Source organism: Sarcophilus harrisii, chromosome 1 (genome assembly GCF_902635505.1).
Source record: "Sarcophilus harrisii chromosome 1, mSarHar1.11, whole genome shotgun sequence".
NCBI lineage: Eukaryota > Metazoa > Chordata > Mammalia > Dasyuromorphia > Dasyuridae > Sarcophilus > Sarcophilus harrisii.
Genome location: NC_045426.1, coordinates 353796515 through 353814342, shown reverse-complemented (window position 1 = coordinate 353814342; position 17828 = coordinate 353796515). Strand labels below are relative to the sequence as shown.

The following is a 17828-nucleotide window of genomic DNA, read 5'->3' as shown; positions in this document are numbered from 1 at the left end:
AAATAGTTTATCTACTACAAAAGGCAGATAAGATTAAATTATTGGTTCTAAAGCAAGAAGGCTTCCTTTATAAACCTATACTAGTTCACTAAAACAAGCTCTGGAAACCTAGGTTCAAACTTAGCTTCTTAACTTACTATGTAACCTAGGACACATTACATAAATTCTTCAAGTCTAGTTGCTTTCTGTTATATTGATGTTTTGTTTTTACATTACACACATTTATTTATAGATTACTCCCACTTCCTGAGAGGTTTCTTGAAACAAAGTGAAACAGGTACAAGGAATTACAGTAGCCTCATCTGAAAAGTGCTTACATTTCACATCTGAAGCACACCCTTGCCCCAAGTAAAAGATTATAGGGATCTATTTCTCTGTGTGTGTTTCTATCTCCTTCTCTCCATCTCTCTCTCCCTCTCTTTCCACGCCACCTCCTTCTCTCTTACCTCTCCCATCCTACTGGGGGAAAAATACACCAAATGATATACTTCTTATAAATAAATACGTATAGTCAAGCAAAACATATTCCCTTATTGTCTATAATCAAAATGTCTCATTTTGCAGTTTGTCATCAGTCCCCTGGAATCATAAATGGTTATTGTACTGATTACAATTCTTACAAGCTTTCAAAGTTGTCTTCACAGCTGTTATATTATTATCGAAATGGTTATCATATTAACTTCTAATTCTGTTCATTTCATTCATCAGTTAATAAAAGTCTTCATTTTTGTTATTTTATAATCTCATGTTAGAGTATAAATTGTTCTTCTGATTCTGCTTCTCTCTGCAGCATATCCTTTAAATCTATCTCTTTTTGAAATCTATTTCCTCACTTGTTATGTTCTCTCATATTCATATACCAATATGCCATTCCTCAATGATTGTAAGATCCTTTTCCTCTTTCTTTAATAGCAGTGATATACCTGGGTCAAAAGACACACTGTTATTTAGTAACTTTTTGGTATAATTCCAAGTTGTTTTTTCAGAATAGTTATACCCATTTACAGATCCAATAATAATGCATTAATATGCCTGTTTTCCCACAACTCTTCCAACACCTATCATTTTTTTAAATGTCATCTTTGTAACTGATGAGTATGAGGTAGAACATTAGGATTGCTTTAATTTATAATTTTCTAATAGTAATTTGGAGCATATTTCATATGACTACACACAGGTTGAGTATCTTCCCTTGAGAATTGTGTATTCATTTCTTTTAGACCATTTACCAACTGATTCCCAACAAGGGAAAAAAAAACATGGTCCCAACAACATAGCATTTCCGCTCCTGTTATTGTCCACTTGCACTTTTGTTTTCCTTCTCAAGTTATTTTTACCTTATTTCTAAATCCAATTTTTCTTGTATAGCAAGATAACTGTATAAATATGTATGCAAATATTGTATTTAACATATACTTTAACATATTTAACATGTATTGGTCTACTTGCCATCTAGGGGAGGTGGGGGGGGGGGGGGGAAGGAAGGGAAAAAAATGGAACAGAAGGTTTTGCAAGCGTCAATTCTGAAAAATTACCCATGCATATGTCTTGTAAATAAAAAGCTAAAATTTTAAAAAATGGTCCCAGGAAGTTCATATTCTAATAGGGCAGATAGCATGTAAATAACTATGTACATACAAGGTACAAACAGTGTAAATGGAAGTTAATTTCAGAAGAGAGAGATCAGGGACTGGGAAAAGGTCTCTTTCATAAAGTCAAGATTTCAGTACAAGTCAGCACCTTCTATAGAACTTTATGTATAGTCTTAAAAATTGCCTAGAGCTGTAACAAATACACAGGGAATGGCTCTATGAACCTGAAGAAATCATTTAACCTCTTAGTATCCCAGATCACTTAACAGATTATCAAATATTCTCCATTAATAGAGGATTAGACTGTTTCCTATACCAAATGAAATATAGAGAAAAGGAATAACAAAAAAGTATTATTACCACAACTACCCTGCTCTGTGTATATGTTTATGTATGAGACAGAGAAATGGAAAGAGACAAAGATATGGCAAGAAACTGAGAGGTAACAAGAGAAAAGGAGAACAGAGAGAAACAGAGACAGAAAGGCAGGGACAGAGAAATAAAGAGACAGAGAGAAATGGAAAGAGGTTGATGTATAGAAAGCTAGGCCTGAATCACAAAGACAGTAGCTTGCCCAAGATAACAGAGAATAAGCAGCTGAGCTCAAAACCCACCACTAACACTAGGCAAGTCCCTTAATCTTTCAGTGCAGGTAAGACTATAACTGGGAAAAAGACAATATCTCATTGGGAGTGCTCAGTATAAATGCAATCACAGATCCAGTTCCAAAAAAAAAAAAAAAAAAAAAAGGGAAAGGAAATAGTTTATCAGTATCCCAAAACCATAGGGATAATAACAATAGTTTATATTTACACAGTCTATAAGCTGATAAGGTTTTAAAACTTTATCTTACTCTCTTTGATTCCTCTAATAAGGATCACTCATTTTACAGAAAAGAAAACTATTGTCAAGAAACTATTCCACTTGAAAGTCCTGAAAGCTAACATTTTCTGTTAATTTAGCTTAAATTTTAAAATAATAATTTTAAAACCCAAATATATAAATAAAATGAAACACCAGTGTTATAAGAAATGATGAGCAGGATTGTTTCAGAGAAACTGTATAAGCAGATACAGAGTTAAAGGGAAGAACCAGAAACGGTTTATACAATAGCCAACTATAAGAACTGTGATCACTCAATGACCAACCATGATTTCAGAGGATCCATGATGAAACATACTACCTACTTCTAAAGATGATGGATTCAGGGTACAGATTCAAAAATTTTTCAGACATGGACAATGTGGGATCTTGTTTTGCTTGACTATGTATATTTGTCACAAGAGTTTTTCTTTTTCTCTTTTTTTCTAATGGGGTATGGGAAGGTAAGGAGGAAAAATGGATTTTTGTTCATTGAAAAAATTATGCATAAATAAAAGCAAAATATCTTTTAGTAGAATTAACCACATTAAATTAAGCTCACCAAAAACTATCAAAAACATACATTTAGAATGCTCTAATAACTATTACTCATATTCAAATAGAACCCACATTTTAACTAGATTTTCATTTACACAAAAGACCAAACTCCAGAAATGAAATCAAATTCTACTCACTCCTAACAAAATGTTGGTGGCAAGGAAAGAATTAAGCTATTATCTGTATATAAACATCCTCATAGAAATATCAATTTTTTTATGCTTTGAATTGGCAATATCACCACCAAAAGTTTCTCTTATCAAAAATTTCTGATGCTTATTTTTTTTGTCCAGTATGAGAATTAAATTAAAAGACAAAACAGTAATTATCCTAACAAGGATAAGTAGGAAAATTAAGACTACATCTATTCCCTGTCCTTTTTTTTTTCTCCTTTCAACTTTCCTAGACTGCAAAAACAACATGACTGAAAGTGCCCCTTAAGAAACAAGAATAAAAATGAGTAGGGATAGGAAGTAAGTGTATCTGTTTAATCTTTCTTGCCCAGACTAAAGCTCCAAATCTGAACTATGAAGGATAGGAAATCTTAAAATATTTTTTTAAAAAAGAAAGAAACAAAGAAACAAAAGTAACACATTATAAATATTTGTATTAGAAAAGGGAAGGGAAGGAGAGAAGACATAATTTAATGTAAAAACAAGAGTGGGGAACCAATCTTTTTCAGAAGATTTAAAGACTCTAAGACCAAAAAGAAAAAAAGGATATAGAGCAGTCAACACTTAAAAGCTAATCAAGAGACAAGATTCTATGCAGAGATGAGGAAACATGCTTGTCTTCCAAAGAAATGATAACATAGATACATAAGCGCTGCTAGGTGAAAAATCTCACCAGACAGAAGAGATAAAGGGTAGATGGTTAAATCCTTGCTAAAGGTTCCAAGGCAATTTTTTGCCACTCTGAAAATAAAGAGGCCTACTATTTTCCTAGAGCATTTTTTCTAGAGTATGACAGAGGATCTCCAAAGACTTATTAAAGTTGATAATTACTCCCCATTTCTGGAATCACATGAACACACACACAAAAAAAAAAATCACATGGACACGCACCATCAAAAAGACTACAGGTGAAAGATTAATGAAGATTTAGGCAAGAAACTGAAGACTGAAGAATGATTGTTTTTATCACTGCTGTCCTCCCTAACACAACCTCTTCTACATTTTCCTATTTCTAAAGAGAGTACCATCATTCTTCAAGGCTCTGCTATCTTTTGATTCCTTACCCCTCTTATCCAATGGGGACAGCTAAGTGGCAAAGTAGATAGAGTGCCCAGTCTGAAGTCAGGAGGACCTGAATTCAAACCTAGTCTCAGACACCAGACAAGTTACTTAATCCTGTTTGCCTCAGTTGCTCTTCTGTAAAATAAGCTGGAAAAGGAAATGGCAAACTACTCCAGTATTTCTGCCAAGAAAACCCCAACAGAAAGTCGGTCATAACTGAAAAGACTTAACATCTTAATACAGTTGACAAATTTTGCTTATCTACTTTGTTTCTCAATTCAGATACCTTCTCTACTCAGCTACCATCTTAGTTCACATTCTTATCCTGTACTACCTAGGTTTGTAATAATCTCCTAATTGGTCTCTGCTAGTGACTTTCCTTAAATTTAACTCTGTCCATGTTACTTGTACCCTAACTTAAGGCACTTCACAATTTGGTCACTATCTATCTTTCCAATTTGGTGTCTCTCCCCACCAAACTGATTCTTCAGTTCATCATACACAAACTGTATCTTTTATCTCCATGCCTTTATATTGACTCTCTTATACCTGACATGCATTCCCCTCAATTTGTGCCTTAGAGAACTCTTTCTTCTTTAAAGATGAAGCTCAAAAACCACTATCTACATGAATCCTTTTTGATTCCCCTAATGTTAATGCCCTCGACTCCCTAACTACCTTGTATCTATTTTATGCTAGAATATGAGCTTTTTTAGATACAAGGTTATTCTTTGAAGTTATAATCTCCAACACCAGCTCTGTGTGGTACTTAATAATTACTTCTTGATTTGAATGTAGTGATGAGGGACCTTCAATTTTAGATGAATATTCAACCAAAGGATAAGTAACTAATATCTTCTCAGATTGCCTTAGTAATAGGCAAGAAGTCTCCCAACAAGAACTGTTATTAGTAATGTCAAACTCAAATAGAAAGGGATCTCAGGGCTCCTTGCTGATTTAGAAACCTATAAGTTAACAGTATGTTGTATTGTATTTTTCTTTCGTTAAACATTTCCCAATTACATTTTAATAAGGTTCTGGCTGTACTTGGGAGTACTTTGGGCCCTCAGCCTTGAGTTTGACTTCCCTATTTTTCATGATGCCCTTAAACACATTCTATCTGCTGCTTCTGAGCTTCTGTCTGAACTTTTACCCTGGAATGCTCCTGACCTAGAATGCTCTCTCCCATCTCTACCTTTTAGAATCCCTTCAAGGTTCAGTTTAAAGTACATTTCCATCTTTCCTGATTCTCCCCATTATTATGTGTTCTCCTTCATTCCACCTCCAAAGATTTTTGTAAAAACTGGACTTTTTTTTCCTGTACCTGTGGAATGTAAGATCCTTGAAGGCAGAGATTGTTTCCTCTTGCCTCAGATTAAACATTAATAAATGAAAACTGAATCGTTGAGCTGAATTTTTTTTTTTGCTTGACCCTACAGGACATCAGTAAGAATAAATGAAAGTTGCAGAGAGGCAGATATCTATATAAGGCAAAACTAATACTTAGCACTATCTGGATATAAATTGAACCTCCAAATTTGAGATTTTGTGATTCTATATTAAAAGTATTTAAGCAATTATCTCTACTGAAGTTTATGAATATTAAGGATTTCCTACTAAGTAGATTTTTGAACTTAAACATTTCTAAATTTATTATACTTGTCTTTAATCTGAATTTTCTGAAAAGATCCAGATTATTCCATGCACCAAAGTAAACAAGCCAGTGAAGGACATTTAATAATGTAATGCTATTGAATTCAATGGTCAATATATACAATATTTAAACAACTTTCACTGTCTATGGGCAAAAGCAATAAGCAAGGCTCAGGATACAGATTTTTTAATAAAGTTTCTTCCCTGAAAATACTTTTTTTCTACTGGATGCATTTCAAAACTTTATGGCACAAATTTACTATTAAAAAATATTCCCTAAGTAGAAAAATTTTTGTCTGTAATCAAAATAATTTCCTGAACATCTAACATTTCCCTTTCTCCTTACTGAACAAAAATGGAGAATCATACAATTACATCAGGTATTCTTAATCTTTTTGTGTGTCATAAACCCCTCTCTGGCATGATTATAAATAAAACCAATTATATTTAAATAGTTGTGGAAATATTTTTTTGTAAAAAAGTCCACAGACCTCAAAAGTTATTAACCTCTATTTGGAGATCCTGGGGTCCAACTCTTCCATTTTAGAGATCAGAAAACTGATAATCAGGGAGATTAAATGAATTCCCCTAAAGTCTAAGAATGAAAGAAATTTGAACCTTTGCCCCTAGAGTCAAGTACTTTCCACTGAATTCTCCTCACTTACTGGAATTTAATATTCCTATTAAACAAACAAACCAAAAAAAAAAAAAAAACTGTCATTTCTGTTTCAGCTAAAGTTTATGAAAATCAGCTCTTGTAAATATGCAGGTGCTATACCCTGGAATTTGTTTTATGGAATACTTTAAGAAACCTGATGAAGTATGTTACTGGAAAACTCAATTACCACATACTGTGGTTACTGATAAAGAGTCCTGGAAGTAATGTGTATGAAATTCAACCCTACTTTATTAATACTTTAAGGATAAAATTCCACCTCAGCAAACTCAACTTTCAATTTATAGTTTGCTGCCAGTTCCGCCACCAGGCTGTAGGGGGCAGAAGTTTCTACTTCAACTTATCACCTACTTTCAAAAACTGTCTCCCTCTAAGACTCTCTACCATTAGAAATCTATTTCTTGTTAACAGGATTAAGTGAAATTTAATACAAAGTTTTACTTCAGTCAGTTTTGCTAAAAATTCTTTCTTTCAACTGATGGTAAAAGGCTTAGTCATTCCATTTAGTATATTTATATGTGAAAAGTCACTAAACCTTCACTAAACATTTCAGAGAATAACTGACACATGAGTATAAACTGATAAATTCTTAAAGTAATATTCTTATTCCCTAAAAAGTTTCCTTCTTAAAGGCCCCATTTCTACTTTTGTTTTAGCGATGGAATACGAAAAAAAATCAGTCTTCTTGGAAAAACGGATAGCCTAGGTTAGAATTTGAATCTTATACAATAAGAACTAAAAATCTTACTGCCTTGGGGTTTGCTAGTGAAACAATTACATTAGTTTACATTTCTAGGCAGCTATTCCTTTCGAACAGGTATTCTTAGATTTCGAAATAAGCAAAAGGACACACATACACAGAACTTGGCAAAAGTCATGACAAATCACACATGCTAGTAAGGACAATAAATAAAATATGCCAAGGATGCTTTTAAGTGACCTGAATCTTTTGTTGTTGTTGTTTGAGTCTTGGACTAGAGGGTTTAGTGAAATCTATGAACGCTTTATCAAGATGTTTCAAAAAAGGTCGATAAGTAAAATATATCATCGAGCAAGTTCAGATACCTCGAATTTTGCGTGGGTCATGGACTCTCGTTGGTTTAGTGAAGTTTATAAAACCCTTCCCGAGATGTTCTAAATATTACAAAGTTAACTAATTATGTTAAGTTGTCAAAACATATTTCTAAAAACCAAGTTTTAGAGAGCCCTGCGAAAGAAGCCCGGACCCAAACCGGGACCCTGTCCCGCCCGTGAGGCATTCCGCGACTACTCCCGGTCAGGGGAAAGGGAGCGAGAGGAAGCCCGGGCCCGCCCGGAGAAGGCGGCCTCGGGAGCGGGGAAGCCCCGTGTGACAGCCGGATTGGAGCCGGGAAGCACGGGGACCCGGGCCTGGGCCAAGCAAAGAGTCGCAGCTCCCAGGAGAGGATAAGGGCCCCGGGCGGCGGGCTGAGGCCTAGCGGGAGGCCTAAAGCCCGGGAGCCGGGCCCGGGCCGGGGCCGGGGCCTCACCCTCTCATGGTGAACTTGACCACGGCGAGTCTGGAGCCCGCGCCGCTCAGCTCCGGCTGGAAATCCGGGTCGGTCCCGACCACCTTCACTCCCACCATGGTCGCGGGAGGGGCCTGCAGGGAGCCGAGGCCACGGCACCACCGGCTTGCGGACCAAGGAAGGAGGACGCCCCGGGGAAGCGGGGACGGAGACGCGCTGACGCCGCGACAGATTCTCCTCACCGCGCTCGACGTGCCGAGTCACGCCAGAGACGGAACAGGACGGGGCGGGGGAGGGGAGGGGGGAGGGCGCGAAGGGAACGGGATTGGGAAGGTGGAGAAAGGGGCGGGAAGGGCGGAGAGCTGGGGAAGCGCGGGTGCACCCAGCAGCCACTGCGCGGGACAAGAGACTTCCCTCCACCTCTCCTTCTTCTCTCCCTCCCCCTCCCCCTCCCCGTCCCCGCGCTGGGGTAGGCGCGGCCTGCCGCCCGTCGCGGGAATAAGCGTCCGCCTTCTGTGCGTCATTTCCGTGCCGCCCTCTGATTCCGATCCAGAAAGGGAAGAGCTTCTCCCCACCTGCACAAATTACATCCTTGCCTTCAAACTCACCGCCTACCGAATGTCCAGCTGCGCAAGCGCAGAGAATACTGTAATTTAGTCAGGTGTTCATTTCCCTTAACTGTATTGATTCTCAGATGGGGGAGTCACATCCATTTGATTTGTCGTTATAAGGCTTTATTGAGAGATGGTTGCCCGAGTCTGACGTCTAAGTGGTTAGACGCTATACATCAGGAAAACTTGAATTTAACGTATACTGGCGATCTCGGACAAGACTTACTTAACCCCTCCCAGCTTTAATTTCCTCCTCTGTAAAATGGGGATAACCACAACAAACCAAGTGAAGAGCTTGTAGGTCCTGGATTTAGATCTAAATTCAAGTCCAGCCTCCCTATAGCTGTGTGATCTTGGGCAAGTCACTCAACTTTACCTCAGTTTCCTCATCTGGAAAATGAGGCGAAGAGAAGCATGAGAGTGAGAAGTCATCTCCATCTAAGTCAATTAAGAATTTAACCCAAAAAAGGTGGAACAACATCCAGAAAATGAGTTCAAAAGTGTGTCTTGACCACCTCGGGGCTTTCCGCGCTCACTGGGTCCTCGGATCCATCTAAACCTTTCAAGAGCCAAAACCCTAGCAATTGCCCCATTCCAAAGGAAAACCAGAAGATGGCAGCAGAGAGCACATGCAGTTCTAAGGATTCATGGCAGAAAAGCAAGAGAAACTCAGCAGATGCAACCATCCTAGGATGGCATAATGACATCACTAGAAATTATCTTTTAACTGCAGAATCTAATGACCTTTGCGGAATCTTTATGCGTCTTAACATCTCTGCAGCCTTTGACACTGACAGTTACCCTTTTTATAATACTTTCTTCTCTCTAGGTTTGTGTCACATTGCTCTCTTCTGGTTTTCCTATTGCTTTAATGACTTTTTCTCAGTCTCCTCGGATATGTCTCCCTTCTTTCAAATTGTTTGGCTGTCCCCCAAGACTGTCCTGGCCCCTCATTTTTTCTCTATATACTATTTTAAGTTGGTGATCCTAACAGCTTCTGTGGGTCCAATTATTATCCTCATACAAATAAACTGTGTCTGACCTCCAGTCTTGTATCTCCAGCTACTTACTGGATATCTCAAACTGAATGGCTTCTAGACAACTCAAACTTATCATTTCCAAAACTGAATTCATTATCTTTCCCCCCCCAAGACCCTTGCTTCTTTTTAATTTTTCAGTTATTTTCAAGGATACCACATTCCAATCATTCAAGCATGTACCCTAGGTGTTATCCTTAACTTTTCATGCTTACACTCCCTATATAGTTAGTTGCCAAGTTCTATCAATTTTCCTCATATAGATCTTTTCTCTCCCCTGACAATGCCACTACCCTTGTACAGGTCTTTATCATCTCATTCCTAAACCATTGCCATAGATTTTCAGGTCGGTCTTTCTATCTCAAGGATCTCAAGCCATTCTCCAATCAGCTGTCAATTGATCTTAAGTGCAAGTCTGACCATGTCATCTGGTTCAATAAACTTCAGTGGCTTCCTATTAATTACACAATCAAATAAAATATCCTCTGATCTTTAAAGCTTTTCATAATCAAATCTTATATCTACTCTTTTCCATATACTCTACTATCCTGTGACACTGGCTTCCTTGGTGTTCTTCCCAAAAGACACTTCTGTGCATTTGTCACTGCCTGTTTTCCATTCTTGAAATTCTTTTCATTTTTCTCTCTCCCTTTTGGATTCTCTGCCTCTCTTCAAATACCAGTTAAAATCCTACCTTCTACAAGGAGCCTTTTTCAATTCCTCTTAATGTTAGTGCCTTCTTGGGAAAAGGACCTGTATTGCACGAATGTTTGTGGCAGCCCCCTTTGTAGTGGCTAGAAACTGGAAACTGAGTGGATGCCCATCAATTGGAGAATGGCTGAATAAATTGTGGTATATGAATATTATGGAATATTATTGTTCTGTAAGAAATGACCAACAGGATGATTTCAAAAAGGCCTGGAGAGACTTACACGAACTGATGCTGAGTGAAACTTCAACAACAACACTATATGATGACCAATACTGATGGACTTGGCCATCCTCAGCAATGAGATCAACCAAATCATTTCCAATGGAGCAGTAATGAACTGAACCAGCTACGCCCAGTGAAAGAACTCTGGGAGATGACTAAAAACCATTACATTGAATTCTCAATCCCTATATTTTTGCCCACTTGCATTTTGGATTTCCTTCACAAGCTAATTGTACAATATTTCAGAGTCTGATTCTTTTTGTACAGCAAAATAACGGTTTGGTCATGTATACTTATTGTGTATCTAATTTATATTTTAATATATTTAACATCTACTGGTCATCCTGCCATCTGGGGGAGGGAGTGGGGGGAAAGAGGGGAAAACTGGAACAAGAGGTTTGGTAATTGTCAATGCTGTAAAGTTACCCATACATATAACCTGTAAATAAAAGGCTTTTAAATTTTTTTTTAAATGATAGTGCCTTCTCTCTATGAATATCAATTTATCTTATATATATATATATATATATATATATATATATATATATATATCTTGCTTTTACATATTCATATGCATGTTGGTATCCCCATTAGACTGTGAACTCCTTGAGAACAGGGAAAATATTTTTGCCTTTCTTTATATTTCCAGCCTTTAATATAGATCCTGGCACATAGTAAGCACTTAATCATAATCCCCTAAAAGTGACCTTTTCTCCTCTGGCATGCATGGGTTCACATGTAGAACTTGTATGTCATTTATTTTGCATTGTTGATTAAATGTTTATTGTTTTTAATTAATGTGATCTCTAATTAAGCTAGTAAAAGTAAATATAGGCATAAAATTTAGTGACTGTGGTTTTAAGTGGATAAATTGGGATCGCTTTTTTTTTTCTTGCTGAAGCAATTGGGGTTAAGTGACTTACCCAGGACCACAGAGCTAGAAAGTGGGATCACTTTTTTGTGGGGGAGATAATATGTGGATGAGAAAGTCCCAAGATGTTCCATAGACTATATAATGAAATACTGAGGCATATTATGATGCAATAAATAGAGGGCTAATCTTGGAGTAGAAAGAAGGATGACAAAATGGAGAGACTTAGTTTTAGAATCAGTGTTTATTACATTCTGGCTTTGACTTGCTAATTGTATGGCGTCTAGCAAATCATTTAACCTTGTTAGATTCAATTTCTTTATAAAAATGAGAGGATTGGACAATATGTCTTCTAAAATCTTTTTTTTAACTCCAAATCTATGATCCTTTGATTCTAAGTCCTGCTTTTGACACTTGTCTCTATATTCATAAACTAGGCAGCCTGTTAGTGTTTCCAAACAACTCTCTAAAATTGTGCTACAAATGAGCTGTTAATCTGCACCAATAAAGGGAGTTTACATAATAGAAAATGAAGTGAACATGCAGATCAAAAAGATAAAAAAAATTTTTTTGGCATTATATCACCAAGAGGAATTGTGCTTTCTGAGAACAGAGTAGCAAAGACATCTAAAACATATGTTCTGCCTTGCATTAGTTTACATGCTATTTGGAGATACAACATTTACCCAGATGAATAAATATAAAATTATTTGAGCAGGAAAAAAATACTAACAACTAGGGGTATTAGGAAAGGCTTGTATGTCTATTTTGTCTTCTTTTTAGAACTTGCTGAAAGGACCCATCATGGACCCTGACTCTGCTTAGTGTTTTGTTGGGGTTTATTTAATGGCTAATTCTTTCTCTCTGACTGACAATATCTGTATAGTACCCATTTAACTGGGTTGTGAGATCAGATAGGTAAAGCTCTTTATAAATCTTAAAGTACTTTATAAATGTCATCTATTATTATTAATTTGTTTTAGGGCCACAGCTCCAAATCACCTCTCATGTCTGCCAAAATGCAGCAATCAAAATTCAAATAATCACAGAACTGCTGTGAGAACCAAATGAGATAGCCTTAAAAAAGCACTTTGCAAACCTGACATGCCAAGAAGAGCAAAGTGACTGATGATATAAAGTCTTCTCCAGCTAAAGAGTAATTTTTTCAGCTGACTTTTGTACCCTTGTTGATAATTAGCTGCCCAAGAAAAAAATCTTAAGAGAATATAAAAATAGTTCTGGTGTTATGGAGAGCCCATAAACCTTTGATGAATTTTCTGGATATCTGAAAAACATTGCTCTTAGCAACAGTGACAGTTAGCAAGAGTTAGTTTAGTAGCTTATTATGAGGCAACAAAAACCAAGCAAGAGGAGGGTAGATTTTAGCTTTATCTGATATTAAGTATCTCCTGGATCACGTTTTGTTTTGTTTTTTCCCATTTTCTAATTTATTATGAACTTACAAATATGAACATTCCGATATACAAAGGACTTTAATATTCTATTATATTTTTGTACTACAATTTGCCCAGTCATTCCTTAATTGATAGCCATTATTTCCAGCTCTATGTTATTACAAAAAGTAGTGCTATGCAAATAAAGGAAGTAGATTTGTACAGTAGAAAAAAATGGCTCTGAAATCAGAGAACGCTGACTCATAACTCATATTGCATATTTGATATTGGGCAAGTTATTTAAACTCTTTGGGTCTTTATTTTCTAAATAGCAAAGGAATTGTACTAGATAATTTCTGAAGTCCTTTTCAACTCTAAAGGTATCATCCTAAATATGTGCATATGTGTATAAACATACATATATGTATGTGACATGGTTGCCAGATAAATAGACCAATAGATAGTCCTTTCCCTCTATCTTTGACTTCCTTGGCCTATATGCCTTCTAGTGGTACTGACCACTCCTTTTAAGTCTCCTTTTGCTAATTCATCTTCCATGTTACTCCCACAATGGAAGTGAACCAATGTTCTGGACTGGGATCTAGCTTTTTTTCCTATGCCCTCTCTCAGGGGTTGCCTCTCTTCTAATTTCAATCCTACATTATCAGATGTCCATTAAACCTTTCAAATTGGATGTGCAAAAGGTATTTCAAAATCAAAATGTCCAAAATGTCCAAACCCATTCCTCTTCCAAATTCCTTATTGCTGGGCCATCACCATCCTCATAAATCACCCATCTTTACAGCCCCAGGGTCTTCCTCAACTCCAACATTATTATCCTACATGTCCACAATGTTTTTAAAGTACTCTGGACAGTTTAAAAGTCTATAACTACTCAGAGTTTAAAGAGCACTGGAAAGGATCTGTTCACAAAGGCAGGCCTGCTCCTATTTCCCTTGCTCTATTCACATGCATCTTTGAATGAATTCCAAAAGATGGGTTACATATTAGAGATGCAGAGCCAGTTGTCTAACTGAGGAAGACAATATATAAAAGGAATCTGAAAGATGAGAGGAGGAGGAGTTATTCACAAGGGGAGCATGGTGATGAATCCCAGAGTCAGAAGCCCAGGAAGGAAAAAAATGAAACATAACTGGCTTTGGCCTGTACCCAAAATGGAAAGCTTGGTAAAGGGGACAATGAGGTGAACATGGAAGAAGAATGTTTCAGGGTAAGAAAATTTCAGGAGCTAAAGGAAATCCCAGAAGGGAGGGTCAAAGGAAAACCAAGAGAGAACAATGTCATGAAAACTCAAAAGAAGAGAGTATGCAAGAAGAGAATGTGATCAACTGTGTTAAATACTATAGAAAGTCACAAAGGATGAGGACTAAGAAAAGCAATTATACAATTTACCCATTATGAAATCAACAATAACTTTGGAAATAGTAGATTCTGTTGAATGATGAAGTCAAAAGCGAAGAACTGAGAAATGAATGCAAGTCAATGAATATAGATAGTTTTATTTTCTAGAAATTTGGTTGAGAGACCTAAGTTCAAATGTGGCCTCAGACACTTAAAATTTTCGAGCTGTGTGACCCTGGACAAGTCACTTAACTCTAATTGCCTCACCAAAAAAAAAAAAAAAAAAACCAAGAAAAGAGAAAAGAGAAAGAAGAAAGAATAATAATACTAATACAACTAGATGCCCCAGTGGATAGAGCTGGCCCTGGTCAAGAGAAATTTGGTTGAGAAAAGAAAACAAAAAAGTCTAGCAAGGATTTTCAAAAAATATGGGAGACTCAGCCATATTTGTTGGCAGCAAGAATAGACATTGAAGAGTAGATGGGATGATTATTTGGGAGAGTAATTGGTTAGAGAAAATGGGAAGGGTGGCATCAATGTGTAAAGGGATTGGCCTTTGTGATAGAAAGGCTATTTTTCCATCCAATTTTGGCATCAAGAAGATAATCTTGGACAATTACCTTAGACTTGAGATGGAAGACGCTTTCTTCATCCGGAGAGAACTGTGGAGACTGAATGTAGATCAAAGCACAATATTTTTTACCTCTTGTTATTTGTTTTTTTTTTCTCAAGGTTTTTTCCCTTTTGGTCTGATTTTTTTCTTGTTCAACATGAAAAATATAGAAATATGATTGAAAAAAATTGCACATATTTAACATATATCAGATTGTTTGTTGTCCTGAGAAGAGAAGGAAGAGAAGGGAAAGGGAAAATTTTGGAACACAAAGTATTGTAAATATGAATGTTGAAAACTATCTTTACATATATTTGGAAAAATGAAATATTATTGAAAGAGAAAAAAAAGGATTTCAAGAGAGAAAATTCTATACTTAGGGGAATCAGAAGAGGACTCTTGTAGGGGGTGGTACTGATCTTCATTCATCTTAAAGGAATCAAAGAAGGAAAGCTGCACTGCAGATATGAGGAAGAAAGGAATGGATTTTTAAAATTATGGATGACTTGGTTAAAGTCAAATCAACTGGAGCTCCCAGGTCCAATGAGTTGAGAGAAATAGACAGTTGGAAGACATGATTGGAAGATCAAAAAGACTTGGAAACTGATTGGCTGGGAAAGGGAGGGGAATGAGAGAGGGAAGAATTGAGGATGACTTAGAGGTTGCAAACTTGGGTCTCTAGGTTCCGTCAACAGAAATAGAGGAGATGTTTTCTTTCTTTCTTTCTTTCTTTTTAAACCTCTTTATAATCTTTATTTTAACTTCTCAGATAGATATCTGGAAAGAAAAAGAGGAGGGAACAGGAGGAAATCTGAATAATGTAAAAACAATAGTTATTAACATAAAATATCTTAAAGCAAAAAAAAGGATGATGATCTTGAGGTATTGTGATAAAGAATTAAAGAGAAAAAGAAGCTCATAGAGAACATTCTCAATATCCTTGTTATGAGATAAGGATCCTCAGTTAAGAAAATGGGTTGAGGAAGTTTTTTGAAAGCCAATGGGGGAAAAAAAGGCTCAGAAAAATTAGTAAGGATATTGGATAGAGAATCAATTAGAGAGAAATAAAAAAAGGTTGATCTGATGTCTTATACAACATGGCATGCCCTCAGGGATCAAAACTTGCCTTCATACTATTTAACTTTTATTTTTTTACAAGAATTTGAATAATGCCAAGAAGCTAGGCGGGAGGTTGGGTCAAATAGATTGTTCAGGACTTTGCTTCTCAATAGACTGATCTGTACACAAAATCTGACAGCATGAACATAAACTCTTTACACCTCTGATGGCTCATTTTTTCCTTCCTGACTTTTTGAGGCTTACAAAGTCATGTTCCAGTCCAATACTCCTTCGTCTTAAAAAAACAAATGCAAAAGAAGCAAAAATCAGAGACCCATATTCATACTCACATATGGGTCCAGGTGGGAAGGTTAAGACTTCAGGCCTTTCTTTTCCAGATGCAAAAATCACAGTTTTTGTTTTTTATTTCCTCAGAAGGAGACCAAAGCATCTACCTAGCTCCTTGGATAAGAACACCATCTAACAGATTATGGGGCTATCCCTGATCATCCTATAACAAATGGGAAACTACTATGAAGGCCACTGTAAATTTGTGCATGAAAGGTTACCCAAAGTACAGTTCATGGTTTCCTAAAAGCTTCAGTCACTAAAATACTCATTTTTTCTCAATAGATCCAGAATTTCCAATGTTGATAGATGATGGCTGAGGGGGTGAACTCTGAAATTGTGTCCCCTTTGATCTGTAAAAGAAGGGCAATTTGGAGTCTCTAAATAAGTCTGGGAAAGCATATGTTTCCAGACAAATTAAGTGGCTTCATTCAATTAGAAATCTTGGTCAAATCTGCTCTCCATTGATCTTCTGGGGGGGGGGTAGCCTGATCCTCTTCAGGAAATTCCAAGCTCTGGGGGATCTTGGGCCTGTTATTCCTATTGAGTGGCTTGAAACTCCAAGATAAGTATCTAGCCCTAGGGGCATTGTCTCTCTTTCCAAATGGAACCAATCCTCAGACTACTATAAAGAACAATTCTGAACTCCAAATCCCTGCAGAAGTCTGAAGTAGGATTATGCTTTGCCAAGGGATCTCTCTTCTTGGCACAGCTGCCTATCAGGACTCTTGCCCGTTGTGAATACATTCTCTTCTCAGTGATAACCTGTAGTGTTCTTCTTCTTTTTCTATTATATAATCGTTCTCTCTGGAAGAAGGTTTCTTGGGGAGGTTTTCTGGAGGCAGCCTTAGTTTCCGTTCCAAGTAATAATCACTCCAATTGCAGCCAGGTGTTAAAATCCAAACATATATTTTCTCCTTCTAAGTCTTGTCTCTTTCCTTGGGCCTGGTTAGCTTTAATAGAGACCTATCTCTCTCCTTAGTTCTAAGAGCTCCCTCTGAATGTCTCCAAATCAGGTTTGTCCTTCATCCTCCAGGCACCACAAAGGTGGAAAATGGAATGAATCTGACTCCACCTCTGAGAGTGGGCTTCTGTATCTCCCAGAGTGCTCTTTGGTCCTGACAGCTTCTTGTTTATATGCTATACACTGAGTACACACCAATTATTATATCACTGGGAAACCATTATTCGTTGTAGGATTAAATCAATTCTAAACTAGATTTAAACATTGTCTCCTCAATTCCACTTAGTACTTTGTTTCAAGTTTTGGCCCATAACATCTCCTTGCAGGATCAGATCAATCATACTGAACCATGCTAACTTAGATAATTATTGTCTCTATCAATTCTAATGACTTAACACTTTGTAAGGATTCCAGCAATAACCTTTATTACCTCTTGCCATTGAGAAGTCTGTCTTCCTAACAAAGCTGGCTTCTCAGTGCCAATAAAAATCCCTTTTGCCATTCAGACTTTTTGGGTTTGTGAATTCTTTCACATTGGACCTGTGCCACCTAGAGGTGATTCTCATACCTCAA

At 36.9% G+C, this 17828-nt stretch overlaps 1 protein-coding gene across 3 annotated transcripts in view; it reads right to left on the bottom strand.

The window, feature by feature from the left end:
• The window catches only part of TXNL1 (thioredoxin like 1), a 45996-nt gene extending 37634 nt beyond the window's left edge, over positions 1 to 8362 (bottom strand). For 2 of the 3 annotated variants that reach the window (XM_031945928.1, XM_031945929.1), the window contains exon 1: positions 8084 to 8362. In XM_031945928.1, coding sequence (XP_031801788.1) covers positions 8084 to 8181 — 98 coding nt within the window. In that variant the 5' untranslated portion in view covers positions 8182 to 8362. The remainder of the gene's footprint in view (positions 1 to 8083) is intronic. The other variant, XM_023496176.2, reaches the window with a different exon arrangement.
• Between the last annotated feature and the right edge of the window lie 9466 nt (positions 8363 to 17828).